At 36.9% G+C, this 16,777-nt stretch overlaps 2 protein-coding genes across 2 annotated transcripts; both read left to right on the top strand.

Moving 5' to 3' along the window:
- Positions 1 to 3,483: 3,483 nt before the first annotated feature.
- paqr7a (progestin and adipoQ receptor family member VII, a) lies at positions 3,484 to 7,192 on the top strand. The gene is made up of 2 exons (XM_056264829.1): positions 3,484 to 3,558; positions 5,670 to 7,192. The coding sequence occupies exon 2, from the start codon at positions 5,765 to 5,767 to the stop codon at positions 6,845 to 6,847; it is 1,083 nt and encodes a 360-aa protein (XP_056120804.1). The 5' UTR covers positions 3,484 to 3,558; positions 5,670 to 5,764; the 3' UTR covers positions 6,848 to 7,192.
- Positions 7,193 to 12,160: 4,968 nt separating this feature from the next.
- On the top strand, positions 12,161 to 16,297 carry sh3bgrl3 (SH3 domain binding glutamate-rich protein like 3). The gene is made up of 3 exons (XM_056264830.1): positions 12,161 to 12,323; positions 13,987 to 14,154; positions 16,102 to 16,297. The coding sequence occupies exons 1-3, from the start codon at positions 12,279 to 12,281 to the stop codon at positions 16,165 to 16,167; spliced, it is 279 nt and encodes a 92-aa protein (XP_056120805.1). The 5' UTR covers positions 12,161 to 12,278; the 3' UTR covers positions 16,168 to 16,297.
- The last annotated feature ends 480 nt before the right edge of the window (positions 16,298 to 16,777 follow it).

Below are 16,777 nucleotides of genomic sequence, written 5' to 3'. Positions count from 1 at the left end.
AGCCAAAACTGCAGCTAACTTAGCTTTCAGCTTGTAATAGTGAGATGTTACCAGAATAAAGTCAAAATATACCGTTTTTGTTCAAGTTTTTTGCTAGATAAAGCTCACCTCTGTTTAGTAACTGAAGATCAAAAATGTTGTGATGTTTTTCAGCTGTAGTTCATTTTTAAAAAAGCCTTTAGCGTTTTGGAGGGGAAACTCCAGTTAGCTGCCAGATGCTAATCCACATGCTCAAGTCTTCTTTCTTTTATTAAAATGTATTTTCTAGGAATAAAATCAGTCTTTACCCGAATCCAAGTTGTTCCTCTGTTGTTTTTTCTTGTTTGTTGTCGTTATCTCACTCTGTCTCACTTTTTGGCTTAATCTTTTATCATTTTTCAGGAGCTCATCCTTAGAGTGGCTGATCAGTGGAGCCTCCCTCTCCAGTATACTGTATATGTGTGCAACTTTGCAACTACATGTTGTCAACTGACTCTCATTAGAGTATTAGTAGACTGTCTGCTTAATATCTGCTAACACTTTATTGTGATGCTCCCCCAACAGACATTCTACTAAGCGTCTTTGTAACTACATGTCAACTTATTCTACTAACCCTAACCCAACCTAACAGTCTACAGTTACTCTAATGGAAGTTAAGCCGGGTTCACACTGGATAATTTTGACCACAATTTGGACAAAGTTTATGAATCCTATAAGACTCTGATCCTATAAAGGCCAAAATCTGAAGTCTTTGATCACTATAGGTTGACATGTTTGCCATCAGCCGAATAATGACCATTGCGATCAAATTTCATCCTTGACAAAATTCTGGCAGTCAAAAGATTTGACGCACAGTCCAGCAGTGTCACTTTGCCTAGGACAACTGTCAAATCAAAAACCAATAGGATCGCAGAACCAGATCACGCAAATAGTGAGAAAACAAACCACCACTTGTTCCTCATGTGCATCATAGTTTTTTCCCAGTTTTCTTTTTAAGAAAAGCCATGATCAAAATTATTGCTAGATTGTTTTTGTTTGCTTGCCACTTTGCTTGCTTGGTTTCTATCCTTAGTAGAATGTCGAAAGTTGACCATCAAAATAAAGTGTAACCACGCAGGCTCTTAGTTCGCAAGCTGTATTTTGTGTGGTGCTGTGTTATGAAATGTGTTCCAACTACAACTCATTACAATTCATTCTCAGCATTTCCGCAAGTGTTTGTGTCTGCGTATATTCTTGTAGGCAGCAGACATCAAGTCAAAAGTTTTGAATCAGAGCTAATGTATTTGAATGTTTATTTATTTATTTATTTTTTTGGCTAATTCTAATAATAAGCAGTGTATTCCATCGGAACTAGGTGTATCTGAATAAGAGGGGTTCAAAATTCTTCTTTTTAATTTTTAACCACACTATTTAATTCTGAATCAGCTCACCTACATCTCACTTTTGCATTTAGGGCTTCCAGTCCAACAGATAGGTTCATATTTTGTATTACTGTAGGCATTCTTCTCAATGTCAGTCTCTCTGATATGATTGGCTGGTGATCTTAGAGTTGAAGCGAGCAGTGCCCAGCTCAGATCTGTGGCCTCACCCAAACTAGGTAGAAAAACAAAACATTTATATGTAGGTTAACTGATGAAAAATGGTAAGCCATGAATGACATCTTATGTTTTACAGGCATCTATTAACAAACACAAAGCATCCTGAATATGAATTTATGTTAAATGTGCACTCAGTAAGGACCTGCGGATGCCGGGATGCGTGAAGCAGTACGTTTTCCTTAAACCCATCAGGTTTTGTTTTTTGAAAAACAAGGGCCAGTCTTCAGAGAGTTTGATGGTAAGTAGAGGATCAGTATTGGTCTCTCTCTGGTCCTTATCCATAAACGTGTCCTTTTCCAGAATACGCCAAGCTATAGTTTACCCAACTTCAGGATATTCTGTGTTTGATTTAGTAGACTTTTCCATTTGTCTCTTTATATGAATTAGCAGGAAATGTAAACATTTCTCTCAGGGTGCGTGGAGGATCTTTGTTGCAACTGCACTGTAAAAAAATATAGTTGTTTTAACTTAAAAAAGTATAAGTAACCTGGTTTCCTTAAATTTTTAAGTTCATGGAAATAAAAAAATTGAGTTATTACAATGAAGGAGAAATATGATGTTATCTGAACATAAATCATCTAAGTTGATGACAAAAGAAAAAATGTTGTGATAAATCATGAAAATATTGTTTACAGTGTACTAAGAAGCACACGATGTGCAATGTTCTGGATGATTTCACATGTAGTCAAGCTTGCTGCAACACTTTGGTTATGCACTTCACTTCTGACATGTTCCTCTTTTTGTAAGTCAAACCCATAAAGTTCAACCACCCTCTGTACATATTCTGGAGGAATTAGAGTTGCATCATTTAGCATCAAGATCTGAGCAGAGGAAAGAAGGTTCCCTTTAAAAAGGTTCAGCATTGAATTTTGAATATTGACCAATATTTTGAATTTGAATATATAGCCTATGAATCATTCTAGAATTAGGGGTACATGTCATGTCCATGGACTCTATTATCAATTTTACAAATTTTTCATTAACTTTTCACTTCAAGCAATAATCACTTTTATATCAGGGGACATTTATACTTAATTTAATACAAACATCCAACAGATACCCATATTTTATCTTGCAAAAATGGCATATTCTATACTGGAATGTGCTGTTTTTGTACTGTCCGATTGGGTAAATGTGAGGTTTTGCTCTTCAGATTAGCTCTAATGAAAATAAAATAAAACAGACAACAAAAACTACCACGAGGGGGATGACTTGACTTGACTTGACTTGACTTGACTTAACTTGACTACACAGCAGGGAAACATACAACGACGAAAGTGGGGCAAATTAATCAATAACAAGATGGGAGGGGCTAGACAATCGACAGGAGAGCACAACATGAGAACACATGCAACGAGCCACACAGACAAGACACAACAGGATTAGCCAAGAAAACCAAGAAATAGACTAGACAGAAGTGATATAACCCTGACAGTTTCTGTATTATATTTCTTTTAAATATTTGTCCGAAATAATCATTAAATTGTGAGAAATGTGTTTTAAAAAATATTTTGCTCATGCATCTACAATAAATCATCCATTTTGTGTATGTCCGAGAAGTCAGTGTAAAATATTTTAAACCCCACTATAAATCAGCAATGCTGCAATACATGTGTTGAGCCATACTTTGAAGATCTTCTGAAGACCCAACAGAGGTGAAATTCTACATTAAAACAGAGCACTAAATGGGACAGCAAACAACAATCTAGTGCTAACTTAAGTTTTTTTATTGCTTTAGTTTTTTTTATATTATGTGTCATCAAAACAATCGTTTCAGGATAGATTATCACAGCAATGTCAAGAAATATGTTCTCTGACTAATAGGGTTTTTGTTACGTGCCGTAGCTCGCAGTGCCGCCGACACATAAGGCGTGGCTAGCGAGAAACATATGAGGAAGAAAACAGCTAGTCTCTTAATATCCAGTCAGTTTCCACTCGGGAATTATTTGCGGTGCCAGATTTGCGGAAGACACCAAAGAAGGTAAATACAGACATCTGTGCTTTTCTATTCTCTGTCCGTGTTAGAAGAGCTGTACGGCGCATCTCATGTGCTTGTTTGTGATTACACTCACCGAGTCTTAAGATTTAATTTGATTGTAATTTAGAACATAGTATGACACCGTTTGTGACAGTAAGTTCGGCCTCTTTTTCCACGCATGAATGAAATGCTGGAATACCTTATTTACGGGTGTCAAATTGTTTTTTTTTGTTTGTTTTTTTTTACCGCAAGAACCGATTAGCCTATAGCCTATAACTAAATGATTTTCATCAATATGAAGAGACTCTAGTCAACTTTGTTTGTTGACTACCTGTTGCTAATGTCTAGAAAATGGCATGCCAGGTCATCTAATCGTTAGATATGGAAATGTCATTTACCTCCAAATGTGTTTTTTCCCCCCCAAATGTTTGTTATATTCTTAGTAACACTTTACAATAAGATGCATACACACATTAGTTGATGCAAACTTAAAGTCTGGATCTACTCTTTAGGATTTTCTTCAGCAGCAAGTGAAGAGCTGGAAATGTATTCAATGACAAGTTACAGACAAGACCTGACTCTGTGGACTTATTCATTTTAGTTTTCTTTTAGGTTTAATACCATTTATCACAGACTCTATTTAAATGAATCCATGGGTTCTGTAAAGTTGCTACTAATATAGTGTGTGTGTGAGAGAGATTTTAGAGTTGTGGCAGATGAAAGGTTTTTGGTAAATAACAATTTTTGTTGTCAGTCAGAATTGTTACAATGTTGACATCAAAAGACTTGGAATAAAGTACTCAAATCAAATGTGCTATCTTTTCGCAGCTTAACAGTCTATGGTTTTATTTTATAGAAAGATTAGCCTAAACAAACTTCCTCTTGTTTTGTTCGGTCTGATCAACTTGATGGTGAGCAAACGGCAGTATATTCAGTTTTGGATGAATTTGAACCGTCAATTACTCATAATAAGAGCTTTAAACTCTAATTAAAGTTACTCTGAACAATAATGTAGGTGACTTAAATTAGATGTTTCCTTTCACCCTTAGCTCTTTGACTACAGAAACTGGGAGGGATTGAGTGTCACAAATGTGGTTTCCTGTGTGTCTTTATTTCACCATGACAACTCTCAAAATATTTGTATCACGTTAATGGATATGACAGTGTTAATATATTTGGTCTTGGTGGACTATGTACTATGCAGGCTGCAGCTGCAGAGCAAGTATGGACTTACTGCCATTAGATACACTGACATGCTGCTGTGAGCAGCAAGTAAGATATGCTGCTGCTGGATGAATAATATAAATCCCATAGCAGATCTAGACAGGTGGAGCTGGGGGAGGTCGAGGAGTTCAGAGGCCCAGTGAACACTGAACCACACTATTTAAACGCAACAAGCAATCTCATTGGCTGCAGAACCAACAGAGTGCCATGTAGTAAATGATGTGTTTGCTAACAGATTGCATGTAAAGGACCTATGAGCCTATCTAGAGTTTCATGACAACTATATTTATATGAGAGTTAACATAACATCCTTCCTCCTTGTATGAAGAAAGTTTAAAGCCTTCGTCCTTTCACAATTTTTTTATTTTATGTAATTCTTCTGTAAATTATGATAATATTTTTGTAAAATTAATTAGGTGATATTAATTGAGAGAAATATTTTGTCATTTTGTCACTGCACGAGTTTAAACGAACTGCAAAAAAGTTACTAATTGTACATTTTTACCCTGAATCATGATGTTGAAAAAAAAGATGATTATATTATTTGGAGATATTATTTGTCTACTTTCCATTTAATATACTTTCCAAGGTCTGTTATTACCCGATAATGACCGTCGTCAATAACAACACTGTATAACAGACTGCTCATCCAGGTATTTAAAGCCAGCAATTCTTTCATGTTTTTCTCATCACATTGCAAACTCGTGCTCTCTCGTTTCATTCGAACGCAGCTGGTGCCATCTCACATTTCTGTTACAGTTAACACTTAAGTATTAATAGTACTGTGTAATATTGCAGGTTTCATATTTTTGGCAGAACAATTGTTTTAAAAACTGTAATGGTGTAAATATTTTTTCCCCTTCACAGATATTTCTTAATTGATTTCCCAGATACGCCAGTGTGTCGTCAGTTCTGGCCTGGACTATTGTGTGGCTGTCGGTATCTGGAATGTAAATTTCTATTCCCCGGTACTCCAGAGATTACCATGGCAACAATCGTTATGGAGCAGATTGGCCGACTCTTCATTAATCTGCAGCAGTTGAGGCGAGTTCCCCAGATGCTCTCCGAGGCCCTGCCTTCCAAGACCGACACCCTGTGTGACACGGAGGTGCCACAATTTTTCCGTGAGCGCTACATTTACTCTGGCTACAGGGCGCTCCACCGGAACTGGCGCTTCTACTTCCTGTCGCTCTTACAGCGGCACAACGAGACTGTAAATGTCTGGACGCACCTAGTCGGAGCACTAGTGGTCCTCATAAAAACTGTCCAGTTATCGGAGACCGTAGATTTCATGAACGATCCTCATTCCTGGCCACTTCTCATCCTTCTCTTGTCGTCAACAGTCTACATGACCTTTAGCGCCGTGGCCCACCTGTTGGCAGGAAAATCGGAACTCTGCCATTACGCCTTCTTTTACCTGGATTATGTAGGTGTGTCGCTGTATCAGTATGGAAGCGCAGTGGCACACTACTACTACGCTATTGAAGAAAGTTGGCATGCATGTGTCCGAGGATTTTTCATGCCTATTGCTAGCTTCTTGTGTTGCCTGTCTTGCTTCGGCTGCTGTTACGGGAAGTATCGCAATTACAGCCTTCCTCCATGGGTTCGTAAAATAGGCCAAGTGGTGCCTTCAGCCGTAGCCTACAGTTGGGACACCAGTCCTGTGTTCCATCGTTTTATCACCTGGTTTCCTTCCTGGTCAAGAGGCGATTCCAGAAGCAGCCCTGCTCTGCTCTTTCACTTTGGCCAAGTGGCTTTCTTTCTTTCCAGTGCTTTTTTCTTCACTCAGCCTGTTCCCGAGCGCTGGTTCCCAGGTCACTGTGACTTCTTAGGTCAGGGTCATCAAGTGTTTCATGTGCTGCTTGCTCTGTGTACAGTCTGCCAGATCCACGCTTCATTTTTGGACTACCTCAACCGCAGAGACTTCTATGTGAATCTCCATGCTGATGGCGAGGCATCGCTCTTTTTTTCGCTCTTTATTTTAACATTTGTCATGTCTGCTCTAATAGCCTTGTTTATGTTGGAGAAAGTAAAAAGATTGGTCGACTACAGGGGGAAAACTAAGTAAAGAATAGGAATAGTTAGGTTTAGAATAATACAAAAAAAATGTCAAGGCGCTGTCAAGGAGCATTACTGTTATGATGGAAACAAGGGCATTTTCTGATGACAAGGTTTATGTAAGAAAGAACATATAGCTATTAGCTAACAGTGATTCTGCGCGTGCCTGGATCAATATTTTTTGGTTCTGTAACAACATTCCTATCAACTAATCAGAAGTGTTAAAGTTAGGGATCATGCTTTCATGACCGATGCCAAACTGTGCGGACAATCACCAGATTACAGTATGTCACTTCTCAGATGTTCCACGACCTGACAAACAACGATTGAACTTGTTCAATTGGTGAAAATAAGTGCCAACAGAGCTGTTTTTGACCAGGTAAAATAAGTGTTTTCTTACAATACTAATGAGAATTTTTAATTAAAGTATATTACAAACTTTTAATTTAGACCCTAAAGAATCATATTAGCTTGTACAAAAATGGCATTATATGACCCCTTTAAAGGGATATTTCACCAAAAGTAAAAATTCTGTCATCTTTTTTTCTCCTTCATATGGTTCTAAACCTGTATGTCTTTCTTTTGCTTTCTTCTGTGAAACAAAAAAGAAGATATTTTGAAGAATGTTGGTAACCAAACAGTTTTGGTGATAAGTGACTTCCATTTCACATACAAGAAGAAAGTCATACAGGTTTGGATGGAACAACATGAAGGTGAGTAAACGATATCAGAATATATATATATATATATATAAATTTTTTTTTTTTGGTGAACTAAACCTTTAATGACAATTTTGTGGTGTATCTTACTGTTACACACCAGCCAGCAAGTAAACGCCAATCAAGCCAGCATACATATGTAAATATATTGTAATATGTTATAATTGTAGACTTGGTATTGGTTTGATTTCCTTGATGTCTGATGTTACTTGATGTATGTTTGAGGTACTAGATTCTAAATTGGAGATTGAGTAAGGTATTTTTTTAACAACAGCAAAGAATGTTATAATATCAATCATCATATTGGTTATCGGGTGGTATAAAAATAACAATTTGTCTACATTTTGATATCAGTGATAATGAGATTTTTCTACAGTGCATGTCCTATAAATATGGACAGCATTCCCAATGCAATTATGATCACTGCTGTGCCTTAATGAGCATTTTAGATATTCTTATCACACACGTCTATAGTAGATAACAGTAGTACTGTATTATTGAGATTGCTTGTATTTGTTTTGAATGGCCAGTGCACTGATTTTCTTGATAGCATTAATGCACTTACTGGTCCCTTATTTTATTGCCTTTAAGTCAAACAAACCAGAGCCTAATTACAGCATAAACAAGTATACTTAAAGGGATAGTTCACCCAAAAATGAAAATTCTGTTAGTAATTACTCAACCCGATGTTGTTCCAACCCCGTAAGACCTTCGTTCATCTTCAGAACACAAATTAAGATACGTTTGATGAAATCTGAGAGCTGGCTCACTCTTTCATAGGCTGCTAGGTAATCGATATCTGCCAGCCCAGAAAAGACATCGTTAAAATAGTTCAAGTGACTACAGTGTTTCAACCCTAAGTTTATCAAGCGACAAGAATACTTTTTGTGCGCAAAAAAACAACAAAAATAACGACTTTATTAGACTATTCATTTTCTTCCGTGTGGGCCTCTGACGTGAGTTCACGAGAGCGCCACGACGCATGCGCGAGAACTGAGAAGATGACACAGATGGGTCTCGATGTAGTGTTTAAAATGGTTCTAAAGTGTGCATTTCCTGGATGTCTGAATCATGAGAAGCCAACGAGAAAACGTAAAAGTGCCTTACCAATGCCGCAAAATGAATTGCTTACCTTTCACACTTTCCCATTAAATGATCGTGAGCGTCATCTTCTCAGTTCTCGCGCATGCGTCGTGGTGCTCTCGTGAACTCATTATCAGAGGCCCACACAGAAGAAAATCGTTATTTTGGGGGGGTTTTTACGCACAAAGTATTCTAGTCGCTTGATAAACTTAAGGCTGAGCCACTGTAACTTTGACTATTTTAACGATGTCTTTACTAACTTCTCTGGGCCGGCAGATGCAATTACCTAGCAGCCTATGAAGGAGTGAGCCAGCTCTCAGATTTCATCAAAAATATCTTCATTTGTGTTCCGAAGATGAATGAAAGTCTTACGGGGTTGGAACAACATGAGGGTTAGTAATTACTGACAGAATTTTAATTTTTGGGCGAACTAACCCTTTAATCTGGATGTTAAAGGGAAAGGAAAACAGAAGCACATTTATTTTTTCACCAGATCAGCATTTCTAACTTTTGTTCTCTTCTCCCAATTATCCTCCTCTTTATGTAAAAGGGACACCCAGTGATTTGGCTGACCCGATTGGGATCCTTAATTAAAGCACTACATAATGTTCCACTGTGTATACTGCCTACTACTGTTTAAACCAGAGGTGTAAAGAGTACCTGAAAACCATACTTGAGTAAAAGTACAGGTACCTCACAGTGTAACAAGTCACCAATTCCAGTAACATTTCTAGGTCTGGTTTCACAGACAGGGCTTATATTAAGCCAGGATTAAGCCTTAGTTCAATTAGGACCTTTAAGTAGCTTTTATATATGTGCCTTAGAAAAAAAACATTACTGGTGTGGATCTTGAGGCAAAACAATGGCAGTGACATATTTAAAGATAAGTTTTTTTTTCAGTTAAAACAGCTCAAACATGCATTTTAGTCTGGGACTAGCTTAAACATTGTCTGTGAAACCGGGGGCTATAGTATCTGATTTTAACAGTAAGTATTTTACTCATACTGAATCCAGGTGGCTCAAAGATGAGTTATTCAATGCCAGTGAAAAAAACATGAAACAGTTGGTTTGTGTGGAGAGCAATCAGATATTTATTTTCTAAGATCAAAATTGCAATAAATCATGGTTGAGGCAACAGCCTCTTAAACATTTACAAACATTCAAGTCTGCTCAAGGACTCAAAAAAGGGAATAAGTAAACCAATATTCTTCAAAAAGGTCTCTTCAATATAACGGATAAAATAATGTTAAGTGAAATGAGATAGTCAAAGCCTACTTGCACTTGGACACTGATTTCGGCCTTGTTACTGGCTGCAGGCACGTCCTCATATCATATATGTAACCCCTTGAAATTCAGCAACTAACTGCTAATGCACTTGCGAACACTAGCCTTGTTAACTAGTTTGGGTGAGTAAGGGCAAAATGCACAAGATATAGTATCTTCAATGCCCTGTAGATGGCGATATCGCTTCTTTTGTAGCAGAAATAAACTGCTGCAGAAAAAGTTAGATGCCAAGCAAAATGGAATGAGTAACTAAATTACTCATCACAAATGTATTGGAGTAAAGAGTATATATACCATATATATCTTAAATGTAGTCAAGTAGAGAGTAAAAGTTGCTAATATCTACAAAGTAGCCCAAAAGATACTTAATACAGTATCTGATTACATTTACTCAAATACTTTACACCACTGCATTTAACAGTATGAATTAGCATGCAAAGTCTTAAAAAGAAGACATCAAACCTACTGCTACATTGTTTATGCCTCCCAAATTTGTGTTTAAAAAAATGCAGTCTGGTCAAATAATGGTGGTTACATTCCTGAATGGTAGTGCACATATAGACTTCTTGTGTTTGGGTTTCCCAAATTGAGGTTCATGAACAAAACAACCTGAGGATTTATGAGGGAACTACAGGAGGTTTGTGATTTGACAAAGTATTTTTTTTTTTAAAGAAAGAAAGAAAATAAAATAAAACCGTCAAACAAACTATTTTTTTTGTATTTAAATTGCTTGTCATGTGACCATTATCCTAGTTCAATATCTGTGAACATGAAAATGTGTTGTTAAATGATTGAATTACTATTAAATACAGAATTATTTGGGAATCCGTGCACTCTAGAAAAATGGGCCCTATGCACTGTTAATATGAGGAGATTTTCTTTCTATATTGATTTTTCACCAGTGTTTTTACTAGTAAATTGTATTACGTATTGTATGTATTAAGTTGTGTTTCAGGGTTAAAGGAAACTTAAATTGAACGGAACATGTCCTGTTTTCTTTTGCTGTTACTGTTTAAAAAAACATTTGTATTATGGAACAATGCACATTTTAAATAGAAGTATGCTACATACTACTGCACATTCTTAACCTATTTCTATCAAAAGTTCTGTAAGTGCTTTCATATTTTCCAAACTCCTTTGGGCCTGACTAGAACATTTTATGAAAGAAAGGCCACCTTGTTTGGAGATGGTCATGTGGTTTGATTAAACATTCAAAGTGACGCTGTACTGCCCTCTTGTGTTTTCATTTGAACTGTCATCTTAATGTTAGTTTTAAATAGTTTTGTTAGCACAAATGTGGAAAGGTCAGAAAACAGATCTATGCAGAACTTGAATGTCCCATGTGGACTGTAAAACAGGAAACCGTTGACAGTTTCCTGGAAAATTTCTGCAGGGCTGCATGTGGATTGGAGCAAACTCCACTGCAAACACACTGATAAACTTTATCTGAGGGAGGAACTTCCTCTTTTAGAATTGTTACTTGGGGTATTTGGGTCAAACCATACGGTGGGATTTGCATTGAATTACTTTCAAAAATGAAACTCTATAATCTCACATTAATGTACTATTATGAATAATATTATTTGATCTATTTTTGCTAAATTTCACACAAGGCCATTCTAAATATCTGCAAGCTGCTTACCTACTACAGAAGTTGATTGTTCACCTTTTTTCTTGATTATTTATAATGTATTTTGACAGATTATATCTAGGAATTTGGTAGTTTTCAATAATCAGTTGTTTTTCGGTTGGCTATTTAAAATTTCTCCCCATTGACAAAACTCACAAAATATAAGATGAAGTGATAAATAAGGAGACTTTAACCATCATCATCATCATCATTGACAGATATGTTTATGGAATTCATTTTAATAAGAGGGAGGGGGATTTGTAACAGAGAATATTGTAAATTACAAAATACAAGTCTTTACTGTCCATAATTCAGCAAAGTTGGAGAAACATGGTTTGAGAACAGAATTATCTTCCACACTCTAAAAAAAAAAAGGTTCCAATAACATTTTTTTCACAGCGATGACATTTTTGATTCACTAACTTAAAGAACCATTTTTTTCTTAGTGTAAATCCCCCCACTGCCCCAAAAAAAAAACATTTTAATAATATAAAGAAATTGTATCCACTATAAAGAACCTTTTGTTCAATGGAAAGGTTACGCATTATGTTCATGAGGAAGCCAAAATGAGACAGCATTTCCTTATGTAGAATGAGGCGCTGTCTCTTTAAATGAGTGAATAGTGTGTCAGTGGTGAAACGGCGACTGTAGAGCAAGAGAACGGGAACTGATCGCCTCCAGATACACAAAGGGAGTAGGGACATTACGATTCAGCATCAGCAACTATGGGCATCAAACTGTATTACACCACCGTCACTGCATCAAGAGAGGTGAGAATAAACCTGTGACCATGTGGATTCAGAAAGTAGCATTAAATCTGAAGAATGCAGAGTTCAGTACATTTGAAATGGAGGATTAGGCTTCTAGACACACCCAACTGCTACGTTTACATACATCTAGCCACATTTAAAGGCTATTGCGACATAAGAACGCTTATAAATGCCGTACTAAAATATTATTGTAGCACTCAAACGTTTTAAGTATTTGCAAAACGTAGCTATTTGTAGATTCCGGATGTGTAGCGATTGAAGATGTGCATTGCATTGCGAGCGGAAGTCATGTTGTCTGTCTGTCTGTTGAATGTAACTGTTAGTTGGTCTCGCACTAATGGTGCATGAAGTAGAACCTGTGTACAATTGTTTAGCACGAGCGCCCATTAGATGTTGCTCATAAATAAACACGTTCGCTTTAAATCGTTCACGTCATTATGGCAAATCAGATTGAAACGATGCATTTAGCTTCTGCAAGTTACATTTCTGCTTTGTTGAGGTTGTGCACATCTGTTATGAATAAACAAAGAATGCCAATGATTTATGGCTGATTTTGCTGCATTTTTATAATCGCGGGCCTTCAAATCACGTGATAAGCAGAACATATTGATACTCTCATTTTTTTTTGCTTATTAAAGTTTTACAATCTAATAAATGAGCAGCACTTTTGAGAAATGTTATTAAAATGATTTAGTCTACATGGAGTGGGTCGCCCCTCATGGGTGCCACTATGTTGGGATCACATGACCTGCCATGTCATGCAATGCTTGTTACATATTATAGATACTACTGCTAATGACAACAAAAATAATGACATGTTAGCGCTTGCAGTCAGTGCTTAAGGTGCTTTACAAAACACAAGTAAATAAAAAAAGCAAATTAAGCAATATAGCAACAAAACCGCAGAGAGTTTGCGGCAGACCGATGTGTCCTAGAGCCTACCAATTGTAAATGCAGGGTCAGTGAAAGGATTGCTGGAAACATGTTTAATGTATGAGATATGCATTAAAGTCCCCTAATAGTATTTTTCCATTTAAATGTAGGTTAATGTTTAATTTTTAACCGGTGAATTGCCAAAGGTGTGGTTTCTGCAGATATGACCCAACTTCCTGAATACAGCCTCGTTACATAGTGTTTCATTATTAATAATCAACTCAGCATTTTGTAGTGAAACCACTGGCTGTTAAAAGCAAAGTACACTTTTTCCACACCTATTCATGCAATGTATGATTTGTTTTGGTTGGTAAAAAGACCAGATGAGCGGCGTTTTTTACTGTACCATTTTAATGTATTTCCTGAATTGGTGCAGTAAATTAACTTCCCCAAAAATGTGCTCACATGATCATGTGACTTTTCAGGAAGTTGTGTCAAGATGCATTCACATTTCTATCACTGTGTTGACCTTTTTATGTTTCAAGGGGCTTGTAAATTATTTTATCGAAGATACACTTGCATTATATTAGACTGTGAATCTTGTATATCTTTTGTAATTTGTTCTCTTAAAACGATCCTTGAACCTTGAGCTAAATTTGAATAAATCTAGTGGTGGCTTGAAAAATGCAAATTAGACAACAGCATGGTTCAGTTATTTAACAAATAGGCCCAGGAAAGAGACTGTACTGTTGTTTACTGCTTGACCTTGATAGTTCTCCTTGTTTCTCAGGTCAAGTCTCAGCAGGCGGAGGTTATGCGTATTCTGGACAGTAAGAGCATCAAGTATGAGTTGATTGACATCTCGGTGGGCGGTGCAGTTCGGGATGAGATGAGGAGTAAATCAGGCAACCCCACAGCAATCCCACCTCAGATATTTAATGAAGACCAGTACTGTGGGGTAAGGAGGACTGGCAACAGGGTGTTTCATGGTTTGAATTTAGGACTTGAAAGGAATGGTTCCCTGAAAATAAAAATTCTGTCATAATGTCCCCACCCTTTTGTCAAACCTTCATGACTTTCTTCTGTGGAACTGAGGTGCATCTTTGAACAATATTTTGACAATTTTCTCCCAGAATTAAAGTTAATGGGAAATGGAAACAGAAGTACCATAAAACTAGTCCATACTAGTCTTTTGAAGCCATATGAAAATTCAAGTCATTATTTACTTAAAGGGGTCATATAATGCCATTTTTGTACAAGCTAATATGATTCTTTAGGGTCTAAATTAAAAGTTTGTAATATACTTTAATTAAAAATTCTCATTAGTATTGTAAGAAAACACTTATTTTACTTGGTCAAAAACAGCTCTGTTTTCAGCACGCTGTTTCAGTGCATATGACTTTAAATGATCATGAGCTTTGCTGACTCCGCCCCTCTGTTCTGTGCATACACCATTTGTAACACAATAACACAATAACCATAACGCGTTGTTCAGTATAAACGTGGGATTATGAATTATATTGAGAACGTCATACATAGAAAACATGCCGTAATGTACCCTGAGTGTAAACCTTAGACGCATTCATTGTGAAGCGTGCAGCTAGCGATTTGCAAAGATTAATATATTAATATAAAGTTTAATAAAACGTTACACTCACTTCCGTTCTTCTGGAGATTCAGCAGGAACACTAATATCTGGTACCGATCTTTTTTCATGAGCAGCTTCTTAGCAAATCCAGCTTTATACTGATCCTCGTTTATAAAGCAGTCTGGTGTGAGAAATGATTCGCGCAAACATGAGAGCATTGACGTTGCTCGTGGGGAATATTCCCTTCGAAAACAAACACAGCCACTGCGTCTTCAGCGGTTTGGATTTAGGAACATTAAAATGACTGCTGTGTTCGTTATTACACCCAAGAACAGAACACCACAATCGCTTAGACGCCATTCTGCTCATAGACAGTGCTCCAGCATATCAATAATGACCGCGCCGGTCCGCGCAGACTATGATTGACAGCTAGCTCACGAGCGAGGGCGGGTCTGTGTTGAAACGCTCCTGTCAATCAACAATCGTGGGAGGGGCGTGCGAGCCTGTGACGTCACAGGCTCGAACGGCTCGATTTGAGGCAGGGGAAAACATATAAGGAGATTAAAACAAAACCACTGGATGGATTTTTATCATTATATGATGGTTGTGTACAGACACTGCCAACACACATTTCAGTACAATCAACTTGTAAAAGTGCATGTACCATTATATGACCCCTTTAAATTCTGCCAGTGAACACAAATTTGAATGCAACAGTGAAGCATCACATTTTCAGTGAATAATATCAGAATTCTAATTTTTAGATAAACCATTCCTTTCATCTTTCTAATGTATTTTATTGAATGGTATAGTCCACCCAAAAATGTTATTCTGTCAGAATTCTGTCATCATTTGCTCACCCTTATGTCGTCCCAAACATGTATGACTTTCTTCCTCTATACACAAAAGATGATATTTTGAAGAATGTTGATAACCAAAAGATTTGGTTCCCATTGACTTCCTTCCCTTTTTTTTTTTTTTTTTAAATCAGTGCAATGGAAGTCAATGGGAACCGAAACTGTTTAGTTTTTATAAAGAGTTCTTTAAAATATCTTCCTTTATGTTCTACAGAAGAAAGAAAGTCATACATGTTTGGAACAACGTAAGAGTGAGTAAATGATGACAGAATTTTCATTCTTCGGTGAACTATCCCTTTAAATATAATTAATTCATTTTATACAATATACAATGTATATATACAATATACAAAATGTAATTCAATAAATAAAATAAATATTTGTATTTATTTTTGATCAGATTCATTTAGTTGCAGAACTACATAGATACTCATACTGTGTGTGTTTCTCTTTCTTTCAGAACTACGAGATGTTTTCTGAGGCAGTGGAGGCTGATACAGTGGATCAGTTTCTGAAGATTGCATGAGAGCCAAACCTGGTAGCATCCAACATCCTCTTCTCTTCCCTGGTCCATGTCCACATTCCCAAAGGGAGGCCTGCCTGTTCCCCTCTGCTCCGCTGGCGGTGCCTGCCTTATATGTCTCAATGCCATGCCACATGCCAAAAACAATCAACAGAAAAGCACATTCTCACTCTGATATTTACCCTCAATCTGAGACACCTTTGTGCTTTTGTTTTGATTATCCTGTCTTGTGTCCACTTTGGTTCCGACGCTTAAACGCCACTAATTTGTCTTAATCTTGTTTGGATCAGAGCGCTTGGATGTGTAGTAATTAGGTCAACTAATCTGGGCTGCAACCCCATGTTTATTCCAGATTGAACTAATTCACAGTCCAAGAAATACAAGAGTCCCTTTGGGTCCAGTAATTGAATCACTTGCCAATTTGCATAGATGGCCTTCATATTTTCCCATCTATTGTACTGATAAATCATTCGGAAATAGTTAACAATTCGTAGGCTGGAATTTTATTGTGTTGGTACCTTAAAAACACGCCCTAATTTCCAACATGATGTGAAGTGGCTTTATTGGATTCTATATTAAGCACACTGCTTTGGTTTAGCAAAGCCACATGTAT

The sequence above is a fragment of the Rhinichthys klamathensis genome, unplaced genomic scaffold (genome assembly GCF_029890125.1).
Source record: "Rhinichthys klamathensis goyatoka isolate OS25496 unplaced genomic scaffold, OSU_Roscu_1.1 h1tg000225l_1, whole genome shotgun sequence".
Taxonomy (NCBI): Eukaryota; Metazoa; Chordata; class Actinopteri; order Cypriniformes; family Leuciscidae; genus Rhinichthys; species Rhinichthys klamathensis.
The sequence above is the reverse complement of the archived record's forward strand: the minus strand, read 5'-3'. Positions and strand labels throughout refer to the sequence as shown.

Excerpts from the sequence above, each read along its gene's own strand:
- sh3bgrl3 (XM_056264830.1), top strand. The coding sequence starts at position 12,279 with ATGGGCATCAAACTGTATTACACCACCGTCACTGCATCAAGAGAG. Across the intron at positions 12,324-13,986 it reads CCGTCACTGCATCAAGAGAG|GTCAAGTCTCAGCAGGCGGA; the intron begins GTGAGAATAAAC and ends CTTGTTTCTCAG. Across the intron at positions 14,155-16,101 it reads ATGAAGACCAGTACTGTGGG|AACTACGAGATGTTTTCTGA; the intron begins GTAAGGAGGACT and ends TCTTTCTTTCAG.
- paqr7a (XM_056264829.1), top strand. The coding sequence starts at position 5,765 with ATGGCAACAATCGTTATGGAGCAGATTGGCCGACTCTTCATTAATCTG.